The 12,565-nt window shown below is 39.0% G+C and overlaps 1 protein-coding gene across 3 annotated transcripts in view; it reads left to right on the top strand.

Annotated features, from left to right (window-relative positions):
• RPGRIP1L (RPGRIP1 like) overlaps window positions 1-12,565 on the top strand; it is a 41,441-nt gene that overhangs the window by 19,963 nt on the left and 8,913 nt on the right. For all 3 annotated transcript variants that reach the window (XM_064670256.1, XM_064670255.1, XM_064670258.1), the window contains exons 14-18: window positions 1,001-1,453; window positions 2,733-2,860; window positions 3,774-3,857; window positions 8,795-8,966; window positions 10,024-10,148. In XM_064670256.1, the coding sequence (XP_064526326.1) occupies window positions 1,001-1,453; window positions 2,733-2,860; window positions 3,774-3,857; window positions 8,795-8,966; window positions 10,024-10,148 (962 nt within the window). The remainder of the gene's footprint in view (window positions 1-1,000; window positions 1,454-2,732; window positions 2,861-3,773; window positions 3,858-8,794; window positions 8,967-10,023; window positions 10,149-12,565) is intronic.

Genomic DNA, 12,565 nt, shown 5'->3' with positions numbered 1-12,565 from the left:
ACTGGTAGAAAGGTTAGTTCTTTCATGGAAAATTATCTGTGTACTATTTTATTGACTTCAATGACAGTTACTAATCAAACAAAATCCAACAAAGCAGATTATGCTGCAGCTATTGCTGAATAAGAATAAAATTACCAAACTTTATTTTTTTAAGTAAATCATATGTTTATGGTCAGCCTTTTGTTTTGCAGTCCTGTCATTACAGAATCCCTTCCTGTTGCTAAAAACCCTGAAGTCATGTTATAATATACTGACATATTATTTCAACAGGATGAATTTCAAATAGTTTTTTAATGACTTCACTGTGTAAAAGGTGCATAAGAAGCCTGAAATAGAAAATCTTACAAACCCTGATGTTGTAACAATTCTCATGTTTTGTCTTCCAAGTTGCATCCCCCACATCATGGTTTATGTCCTGGGGCTGTAAGCACCTATTTTGATTTCACAGAGTCACAGAATCTTAGAACAGCTTGGTTTGGCACTGATCTTGAACACCTGCCACTGGCCCAGGCTGCTCAGAGCCCTCTCTGGCCTTTGTTAGCCAAGCTGGGCAACATGGGAAGGGTTTGGCTGAGAGTTCTACCCACTCAAGATTTAACACATGTTAAAAGTCAGATGTATGGCTTCTTTCCCTACAAAAACATGCATCTTAAATCTCTGGTACATTTGCACAGTGATACTTATTTTGAACAGTGCATCAAACTTCTGAATTCTTGCTTTTTAACTCCTTTATAACCTGATAATAACTGTTAGGGGCCTGTGTCTATTTTTATGTGTACTGAAGCAGGGCCACTGAGAAATACTCTTGATTGTTGTCAGTGTTCTCAGTGAGCATTAGATGTATGATTTAAAGTGTGATTTCTTCTTTTTGGTAGTGCCTTTAAGAAAGTAACATTGTTCATAGAACTGAGTTAGGCTTTTATCCTTTTTACTCAGTCATTAATTATATTTGATTTTTAAAAAAGACAGTCATATTATAGCTCTGTTTTATCTGTTGCAGCCCAACTAAGAGATATCGTCTATGATGCAAAATCACCTAAGTCCAGACCAGAAATATCACCAGGTGATCCCATGGATGGATTTGTTGAAACTATTCATTTAGAGAAAGGAGAGAACCTTCTTGAAATTCATATCAGCAAAGTGACCTTCTCTCCTGAAGCCATGCACGCTCTCGGTGACCAGGAACCTGCAACCTTCTGTACTTATGCCTTCTATGACTTTGAACTTCAGATAAGCCCAGTAGTCCATGGGGGTGCCCCGTGCTATGACTTCACCTCCCAGTACCTGGTGCAGGCTGACGACACCTTCTGCCACTACATCCAGCACAGCAGCGTCCCCCTGGAGCTGCACCGCGCCCGCGGCGTCGAGTACCACACCCTGGCCACCTGCCACCTCAGCCTCCAGCACGTCCTGGAGAGCAACAGCAGGATCTACAGCACAGCACAGTTAGTTGGTAATTCAAATGGCACAGTGTTCTGGCTGATACCCTGCTGTAAGTGGGAGCCGTGTGCATTTGGGCAAAAATTGAATTTGCGTATTACTAGTTCCAAAGGAGGAAAAACCAGGGTTTGTACAGCAGGCTGCTTTCTACAGGAGGCTGCTTTCTACAGAAGGCTGCTTTCTACAGAAGGCTGCTTTCTACAGAAGGCTGCTTTCTACAGAAGGCTGCTTTCTACAGGAGGCTGCTTTCTACAGGAGGCTGCTTTCTACAGGAGGCTGCTTTATGTGGGATGTGCAGCATGTTCTACAATTATATTCATTGGGACCTCAGGTTTTTTTCAAACAATACTTTCAACACCACCAAATTTTATGTTCAGTTCCCCATGCACAGGCTGGCTTTGTTGCTTGCTGAATTTGCAAGTCTTAATTATTGCAGGTGCAGCTTTGCTCATAATGGCTTAGGGTAAAAGGGGGAAAAAAAAAACAAACTGGGAGGGACCCCCACTTCACCCAGATCAAATATCAGGGCTTTCTGTCTGGCCCAAATGTCATCAATATATCCTCTTACTCCTTATCAATAAATGAAGGAAGAAACAGTGTAATTTAAACTGGGAGGACAAAGGTCTTCATGTAATAGTTGTAAAGCATCGAAAAGGTGCAAACTATGGAGATTATGGTTAATAATATTTCATATATTATATGAATAATCTGTGGGGATGTTGGTTTACATTTTGTGCATTATTTTAAAATTGTGCCTAATTTAAAAATAATTTTAAGGTATCCTGGACAAGACACTCTTAAGAAGTATTGAATGTTCTGTGCTGCTTGCTTTTACTTTTAAAAATGTCAGATCAGCATATTCAGTGAGCTCTAACTGCCCACTTTTGTAAAGAATCTGGTTTAATAAGCCCTTATAAAGTGATATTTTTGCCAGTAATTTAAATTACATACCACTTTTTGGGACGCTTCCCACTGTTGACATACAAAACTGTCCTAAGCCTTATTTGCTTTGAAGAGATTAAAATAATGAACTTGACTTGAACTCACTCTACAGCTTGCACAATAAGTATTGCAGATTCCAGTATGAAAAAGTCATATTTTGAGTTTTGGATCATACATGTGGAGCCAGAGGAGTTGTTGTTTCTGTTTCTAACATGTGCTACAGATCTCTTGTTACAAACACTGTCATAATGCACAGGCACAAGTCAGCCAATCTCTAATTTGTGGGGCTTTTTACTAAAGGGCTTTATTTTGGAAATGAAAATTAATGCAATCCCATATTTATTCCTTAGGAAAAGCAGGACATGTTCAGAATTACGGTACCATAGAATACTGGGTCAGGTTACAGGTTCCTATGGATCAAGCCATTATTCCTTACAAACAGACATCCAGTTTTAGGGAACGTGAACAACCATCCCAGGTATGTTTGGGTCTCTGCTTCATAGAGAGAATTACTTCATGGAGAAGAGAAGCTTCAGGGTGACCTAATTTTCTTTTTCAGTTCACATAGTTTAATTCAAGTCTTGATGTGTTGAAAGTTAATGGAGTTAAAGATTCTTGAACTGGAAAATAGCAGTTGAATGACAGGTTTTTCATGTAAAGAGATCAAGAACCAGTTGAATTATACCTTTCCCAAAGAGGCAAAGTCTGAAATTCAATTATTTATTTTTACTGAAATTGTCATCAGAACATTTGAAATTATTATATTTAATTTTTTTAAGCCGTGACAGGTTTTGTGACCATGTTATTCCAGTACAATATTCATGAATGTTAAACCAACTAGGTGTCAGATCACTAGAATGGGTTGTTCAGAAAAGTCTCTGAGAAAATACTCAGAAATGTTTGAGTATTATGATATTACTTCACTTTGGGTTTTTTATTGGGTTTTTTACTGGATATTGAAGAGAATTTTGGTAATATAATGCACAGTACAATCAAGTTAAAATAAGAGTCACAGAAAAAGAAGGGACTTCTAAACATAACAGTTGATCAAGAAATAAAAGCTATCAGGTGGAAATGTATTAAACACTAGAGTTTTTAATGGGCTTTTTTTAATCTAAGCTGTTTAAGTTACTCTAGGTCTGGAGTACCTTTAATGTTTTATATTATTTCATAATGTAAGTTTATATTCTATGAAAATCTCAGTGGGTTCCATGATGTAACCTGAGAAGTGTGTCATGTATGAGTTCTGATAAATCATCTCATCCATTTAGAATTGAATTTAGTGCCATCAGACTTGGCTTTGAGACAGATCAGGGTCTCCCCTCATTTACTGCAATAGAAGATGGTTAGACTGTGGCAATAAATGCTCTTCCTGTGTTTGTTTGTGACAGAAACCAACCCCCAGGCGGAGGCAGCGAGCAGCACAAGCAGACAGGAGAGTCTCTTTTCTGGACCTCAGTACAACACAGGGAGCAGTAAGTCCTAATTATTTTTGTCACACATGTTGAAGCATGAAAGGCTACTTATGGCTCAGTATGGACAATGTGTAGAACTAATAATCAGGAACACTTGATTATTTTAACAGCACAAGCCTGGCATGTCCCAGGCAATGAGTGACTGCATATAGGTGGGGAACACAGGGCAGGGATATTTGTGTGACACCCTCAGAACTGCCTGATATGCTCCACACTTCACAAGCTCCAGCTTGCACAGGCTTAGGGCAAATTCTGTCAGGACCAATCCAATCCCTCTGCACTGTGTTTCTCAGCTCTCTGCATTATTAAAGTGTCTTTGCACAGTGCACCCCTTGCACCAGCACAGAAATGGCTCTGGAGAAACCAAGCATGGTCCAAACAGCTCCTGAGGGTTGTGCCAAGGAGATGCAACAGGACAGTTCAGAGTCACCCTTTAAATGAGATTTATCAGCTGAGATTGCACACGCTGTGAAAACAATTACACTGCTAAATGTGGGATACACTGGCATCTGCACATCCTGCCAGGGCCTGGGAGGGTCTGTGTGGAACTAACTCAGACATCTCTGCTGCATACTGTACATTTTCTTTTGATCTGAAATAATTTGTCTTCAGAGAACTAAGAATAGCCTGTCTTTAGTCTTTTAATTAAATCCAGTAAGTAAAGGAAAGGTTTTCAACAGGTAATTTTAAAAGGTTATGAGTATTAATGTTACATAATAATAATAATAATAATAATATTGTGTTGCATTAATTAAAAGCTAGCTGTGATAAGTTTTCCTTTCATAAATGCCTTGATTTATTTTTGAAATGTTAACATCAGTTTTCAATTAACAGATTCTGCTGTTGTTTAGTTTACTATGAATAGAACTTTCTTGTGAGCTATACAGTATAAACTGGAAATAAGAATTAAGTCAATCTGTTGCACTTATTAACTTTATAAAAAACCAAAAAGGCAAATGTTGGTGAATAAAATCTTCTGAGAGTTAAGATAAGAAAAACTGATAGTCACACACACAGTGTATCTTCAGCTGTCCAAACAGTCACTTTTCAAAGTGCAATTTTTCACAAACTGGGATTTTCCAAGGGAGACAGCTACTTGGTTTCCATCAGGGTGGGCACCTCCCTTAGCTGTTTTAAAAATCTAAGTCTCACCATCTGGCTAGAGACAAAAGTACTGTTAGACCTAAATGATGAAATAGCTGGGCCTTCTCAGATGTCCAGATCTTGTGGTGAAATGGCAAGAGAGTGTCCATGCAAGAGAATTAGAAGTTCAGCAGATTAAAACAGGAACAGCTTGTTTCATTTTCCAGTTCATTTTCTGAATAGCAAAGAGTCTAATTCTTGATTAAGGTTCTTATTAATGTGATACATGCCAAAGCAAATAATTGTTTTCAGAAAAGGAAACTGGCTAAAAAGTGGGCTGAATGATTTGACTCACCAAAACTGCTTGTAAGAATTGTCCAGCCTCATACACAGAAGCTACAGCAGGGGGTAGAACCAGTAATGCTAAAGCAGGGAGGCCAAGGAGGACATAACCCCCTGTCCAAATGCTTCTCCAGTAAATTTATACCTACTTTTGTGTATTAATTGTCTACTCTATATTAAAGGCTTCCTCTTATTTTATTCATAACTTGGGGCTCTGTTGTTGAAAATAGCATGGAAGTACTTTAACATTTACAAGGCAATTCCAAAGGGTTCACTGCAATTATAACAATGACTTAACTACAGATTTGAGATAGTAACATCCATACCAAAATCAGTCACACACACAGAGGTAAAATTATGTGCAGGCCTGTTTCTGTATGTGTAAAGTTACCTGTCAAAAGTTCCCCTGGGCTTCAGTGAAATACTCACAGCAAATCCCTTTGTGTTTCCCAACTGGCAAGGGATGCACCTCGAGGAGTGTGGAGCTGTGTGCTGTCAGCAATGGTCTTTGGGGGTTTGTGAGCTCTGAGAGGCCCCACTTAGAGAGAGGTGCTGGAGCAGCCAGGAGGGTGCAGGAGAGCTCAGAGGGCCTCCCTCAGGACCACTGGTCAGAGGGCTGCAAGGTGATCGACACTGGTCTCAGTAAGTTTCCATCCTGGCCATAACCCAAGTGGGTAGCTACTGGATTTTTATCCCAAAGTGCAATAGGAATGGGACAGTTCCACCTGGGCTGCAGTTCACAGTGGTGCTGCTCTGCTCGGGCATCGTCATGGCCGGGCTTCACGAACCAGGAGTTGGGGAGGGCTCTGCCCACGTCTGTCACAAGCACACTGGTGGCTAAAGAGGCCAATACGAGACAGACACGTCTGGTCGCAAAAGGCACAGCAGAAAGACTCCTTAGGTGGGAAATTCTGCAAGACACGATTCTTTCTGCGCTGTCTTTTCTCCTCCAGGGTGATCCTGCTGCGTTCTCAAAGGCATCAGCAGCGTTATAGATGGTGTGTCTGCAGAGCTCCCGACTGGAGGCCAGAGTAGAGCAGTTCTGATGATCAATATGGCCAAGGCTGAGGTGTTGTTTCAGGCAGTCCTTGTATCTCCTCTTTGGGGCTCCTCTCTTGCAGCAGCCGGTGGCAAGTTCACCACAGAGCACGATCTTAGGGAGGGGGTGGTTGGTCCTTCATCCTGGAGACGTGCCCTGCCCAGCACAGCTGTGTTCTCAGCAACATGGCCTCAATGCTTGTGACAGCTGCCTGTTCTAGAACAGATGTATTGGTCACATCATCTGACCAGGGGATGTTTAGGATTGTACGGAGGCAGCGTTGATGGAAGTGTTCCAGGAGTCACAGGTGGTGGCTGTAGATGACCCATGATTCAGAGCCATATAAGAGAGCAGACAGCATTGTGGCTCTGTAAACACTGATCTTGGTGCTTTTCTTCAAGTGTTTATTTCACCAAACTCTTTTATGGAGTTTTCCAAAAGCTCTCTATGCCTTTGCTAACCTGTTGTCTATCTCCCCATCAATCTCACCATCCGAGGAGATGAGGCCCCCCAGGTAATTAAACTGCTGGACTGATTTGAGCTCTGACTGGCCAATGGTGATGTGGGGATGATGGAAGACTTCCTGAGGTGCAGGTTGATAGAGAACTTCAGTCTTCTTTAAGCTGACTTCCAGCCCAAAGAGCTCAGCAGCCTCAGCAAAGCAGGATGTTAAATGCTGCAGAGCTGCTTCTGTGTGGGCGACAAGGGCGGCGTCATCAGCATAAAGCAGCTCCTGGACAAGATGTTTAAGGTCTCGGTGTGGGCCTTCAGTCGCCTTGGGTTGAAAGGGCTTCCATCAGTACAGTATCAGATGTAGATCCCCTCCTGATCACGAGGTCTGCCCTGGCCCTTTGGGGCATCCTGCTGGAAAAGGCTGTGAATAGGGTTGGTGTGAGAACACAGCCTTGTTTCACACCACTGGATATCAGAAAGGGCTCAGAGAGTGCATTGCCATGTCTGACTTGGCCGTGCTGATCCTCAGGGAGCGAGATGATCATTTTGAGGAACTTGGGGGGACATCCTAAACGTTCCAAAACCAGGTAAAGGGTTTACCTACAAAGGATAATTGTTCATTGGTTGTTTACCACCTTGCCTGGGCAGCTGCTGTTTCCAATTGTTCCCACCTGTACCCTGCAGGAGCTCCTGGTCAGATCAGGGAGAGCCTCCTGGTTCAGCTCAAGGGACACTTCACTCAGCCAGTTCAGTCAAGGCTTATCAGGACTGTCTGAGATCACAGAGCAGGCCCCAGGATGATGGGGGGGGGTGCACCACCAAAATATGTAGCATTTCAAGGAGAAGAAAAGTATTAAATATTGTAATTTGTATTGGTCGAGTTGGTTGTGAAAGTAAGTTTTGGCAGATAGGCAAACTGTAGTTTCCCACATTTAATCACTGACTCTTCCCTGCCTGTCACTCTTCTACTTTAAAGCTCATCTGGGACTTTGATTGAGAAAAGTCTTCCTCTTACCACATTGGGTAGTGGTGGTCAACTAGAATAATCAAAAAGTGTTCTCTCTGAAGCTTTCATGGACAGAATACAAGTCTGTCACTGAAGGAATTAAAAAGAATGGCTGGACATGGTATAAAACACAGTGGTTATGACACATCCTCTATGCCTAGAAGGAACATAAGAAACATAAAGTCAGTTCTCTATGACTTGAAAACTTCAAGGATAACCTTTATTTATAGAATAAGGCTCTTACGTGTTTGTTTGTATTACTTTGCTTTGTGAGGCTCCAAATGTGCTAGAATAGAAATAACTCTTCAGGTCAAGTTTTGGAAAATCCAGATGTTCTGTGGGTAGCTGACAGTTTTCTCATGGGTTCTGAGGGTGGGAGGTTGGATAATAAATAATGCAGAGGTGTCCAGCAAATTTTCATGGAAGATGCCTTGTCTGTAATGCTGATCCACTTATGAGGTAATACTTTATGCAACTGAACTCAAAAAGAAAGAAGTTTACTTCAGAGTAAGTTATGCACTTAAGATATTTTACCTTAGATAACTTGTTTGTACTGTGTAGCAAGGCTGATTCTTCTTTTTTGTGATATTAGTTTGCTTTTGGAACAGCAAATACTGCATAATTTAAGTTATAAAATTGCTAACTGGATAAGGTGGTGGTGGTGTTCTTTGTGTGTTTTGTTGGTTTTTGACTGAGTCTTGTAGAACTTGTAGGACAAGATGAAATATAAATGAATCTGGAAATCTTAACAGGCTGTATATACACTGACAGGTACAAAATGATTATAATTGTTATGTTTCCACAAATACACATAGTTAGAGAACTGTCTTTCTGCTGTATCAATGATATGTTCCTGCAGCTGACACCTGCTTTTGCCCTGCATTGCATAAGCAACACAATTGTTTAAAGGCTGTGGATAATGAATGTGGGCCACAACTCTTCAAGTTTTGAACTTTAGTAGCTTTTGCTATTCCAGGAATGTTAGACAGACTGTAAGTGTGTTTTTTCCTACAGTGTGTGGTGCAGGAGGTCAAACAGCCACCAGAGGATCAGGGGAAGGAGGTGGCTGAAGGAATTCAGCAGGGAAGAGAAGAGCTCTCCCATCTCTCTGAGCAGCAGTTGCCTGAGCAAACATCAGCTCCTTCTGCAGATGAGACAGAAGTAACTGAAGAACTGGAACCAGAAGGTAGAATTCATTTTTGTTAATAAGTGGCTGTATTTTGGAAATCTGTGGCTCTTTCCATGTTCATAAGCATTTCTTACTAGCAATGGGAGCTGCCTCATTATGAGAAACTGAGATTCTGGGGTGCTTTACAGGCTGGAGCTGGGTGGATTGTAGTTGAGTGCAAAAATCTGGTATCTTACCTAGATTCATAAAATATTAAAGTATATTTATATTCTCCCTTAGAAATAGGCTCTTCTAAAGACTGTTTTAATGAATATGCTCCTTCTGTGTGCAGGTAAGAGCCAATGCTGGTCTCAGAAATCCTTTCAGGCAGTGAGAGTGGTATGCCTTATCACATCTGTAACTTAAAGGTGTTAGAGGCAGATTTATTTAAAGATTATATAAGCTATAAAGATTTATTTAAGATTTATTTAAAGATTATATAATCCTCTTCCACCTCTGAGCTTAAACTGTTTAGTATTGAAATAAACCAAGTCCACATTACCAAATTAAAAGTAAAGCACAAGCAAAATGCTAAAATTTTATGTTTAATTATTTTCAGCTTCTGCATAAGAATTCCTTAGAAAGACTGGAAAAACCTGATGTTGTCTTCATTATAAGTAATTTGCTTCAGAGAAAAAACAACCCTGAATGCTCTAGAAAATAATCCATCTGCATACAGAATTACTTTTTTATTAAAAAAAAAAAGGTGCATTCTTCTTTTACATGTGCATGGTTTTAAAGGAAGTCAGAGGAAATGCACAAATTCAGGCCATATTCTTATATAAAGCTAACAGTTGTTCATACCTCAGTTCATCACAGGACTTATGTCATTCTATTTGCCACCTTTCATCTGGGAAATATTACTATTTTTTTAACAAACCAGGAAAAAAAATACAGTTTCTGTGACTCTAAAGGTCATTGATTTGCAGTATTAATCTTCTGCAATGAAGAGAAGATTTACCTGGCACTTATTCTTTATTTATTAGAAAAGGAAATGTATTACTATCAGATTTCTCAGCAAGTCTCAGATTGTCTAAAATAAAGGTTTTAGCTCTATTGATTTTTTTTTTTTCAGATCAAGATGATAGACAAGAGGATGATGCTGTTGAATCAATAAAAACTGACAGTGATGACTGTATCATTTCAAGTCCAGTCTCCACAAATATGAAACAGCTGAATCAGAGTACTTATGGCAATTTGGTAAGAGAAATAGTTGAAGCCCAATGTCCTCTAAGAGTAGCTTTGCTCTATCTGACATCAGTTGGCAGTGAAGTTGTACATGCAGAGTATCCAATCTCTTGACTTCTTAAAACCAGCAATTCAGGGCATGAAGTCATAATACACAAAACAGTGACATCTTGCCTTTGTTGTACAATCTTTTACTGTTATTGTTGTGTTTATTGCCATTTCCTCAGGAAATTGGGACTCCAGTTTATAATGCCTCTCAATATTTTTTCCTCCACTCCCAGAAGAGGGTGTTTGAGAGGGCTTGGTCTCCTCAGGGAGTTTTAGAACAAGCAGACCTTCTTTTAAAGGACCAGGGGTGGTCCTTTAAAAGTTTTAACCGTTTTTAGTGTTCTGCAGTGGGATATCCCAGAGGTAATTTGATTTTTTGAAGTGCTCTTTTCAAGGTTCTGTGACATCTCTCAAAGTAACTAGCAACAAGAAACATGTGTGAGAAATATTGGCCCTTTTCTTTCAGCTGTAAAAGGTACATCTTAAAAGCTGTTACACATCTTCAGCCACACAGATGTGTAGAAATGCTGTCACTTCTATGTTCTTAAGAGAGATACAGAAGGTACTTTTGAAGATTGAATTATTTATATGTAAAACATTAAAAAATGTTCACCTGTAATTTTGAGAACTAAAAGGACTGCTACTTATCACTATTAATTCAAACTATAATACAGTTGCTTTGTACTTTTCTAGTCATCCTGTATTTTATTTTATCAAAATTATTTAAGAAATAATGAGAATTTCTGAGACAATTTTGTGTGTAGATTCATTTCAGGTTCATCTGTTTCTGCCTTTCTCCACTGGTCTGTTCCTCTGGTAACAAAGTGCCTGTTCATGAAGGGTAGATAAAATAATAAAAGCTATAAACTACTAAGGCAACACATTTGATACAAGTTGGATTTTAAAAGCATGCACTGGTTTATTTGAATTCTTGAGCTAGTTATAGAATATGGCATGTCAGAATTGTTATTGAATTTGGGGTTTTTTTTAAAGATTAAAAATTACTGTCTTTTATCTTTTAAGATAATTATCCTTCTGGTAATCAAATACTGTAAATACATTTTGTGATTTTTAGAAATCATTGTGCTAATTATCCTGTAAATCTGCCAAACTGTTTAAGCCATTTAAGATCATACTGGGGGGTTTTGCATGTTGCAAATTAGACAGTTCATGGTTATTTCTTCTATTAATCACCAGGGATATCTAACAGATTTTCCAGTGCCTGGCTGTACCATTTGCTTCTTCTTGTCTATGATGTAGGATTAATCACAGAATACTTCATTTTGTTTCATTTTATGTACAAATTTGAATATGAAAACCATAATTCAAGTCAAGGACCATCACTTCAATGCTCCTTGGCAGTCATTTGACTTACTAGATTTTAGGAAAAGAATTCCTTTAACTCTTTCATCCTTCTGTGCCAATCCCAGTAATGTTGCCAGCTGGAGTAGTGGAGACAGAATGGTGGGGAATTTTTTCTGTCATCCTAGTTAAATTGCCATTAATCAACTGAGTAGTAGAATAACCTTATTAAAATAATCAGACTTGGGGTTTTAGTTGAAGTGGCTTAAGCTACATAATAAAAGGAAATGTTTTGAAAGAAGAGGGTAAAATTCTTCATCAAATACTGAAAGAACTTGACAGCAATGGAAAGTGTTCTCTATGATGGATATTTTTACAATAGGATATACCTGCTGTTCAGTTTAATTATATAATTTGCTTGGAAAAGTGTAAGCTATCTCCATAATAAATAAGAATATTGATTTGCAGTTCTGACAGAGTCTAGAAAGCTAATCTTTTGAATATGGTTTACTCCTTCAAGTGATTTAAGTTTACAATCAAAAGTTGTCAAAATACTTCAGTATAGGGGAAATATTTCTAATGAAGTTATGAACCTGAAGAGAAAGAAGTAAAACCCATTCTTTGACATTTCTGTACTCCAGCAGGTTCTGTTTGCTCTCTGAAGAATGTCACCTTTGAGTGCTCACCTGGGTATTCCAACTTTGATACCTCAGTGGCTTTTCTTTCTTTGAATTACAGAGTTAACCAGGGCACTGTTGGTGATTCTTTCTCTTGAGTCTGACATTCCCACTTAAATACACCAAACTTATTAAAAGTTCTCTGCACACAAATACTCCAGACTTTGCAGAACAGTATGAAAATTTCATATAAGGAACAGAAAAATGTAACTTCAGTTAAAGACAATAAAAAAAGACCGGTGAAGAACAATTGGGATATTACTTTTATTACCATATTGTTAATTTTAACTTGTAAAGGTATGTTAGATTTACCTGGGAAAGTTCAGTATTTGACATTCAGTTCCTTGCAAATACATTGTTACTGTACATGCCTAACAATTTGTGACTTGATGGATTTTTATT

Source organism: Pseudopipra pipra, chromosome 13, assembly GCF_036250125.1.
Source record: "Pseudopipra pipra isolate bDixPip1 chromosome 13, bDixPip1.hap1, whole genome shotgun sequence".
In the NCBI taxonomy this organism is placed as follows: Eukaryota; Metazoa; Chordata; class Aves; order Passeriformes; family Pipridae; genus Pseudopipra; species Pseudopipra pipra.
The sequence above is the reverse complement of the archived record's forward strand: the minus strand, read 5'-3'. Positions and strand labels throughout refer to the sequence as shown.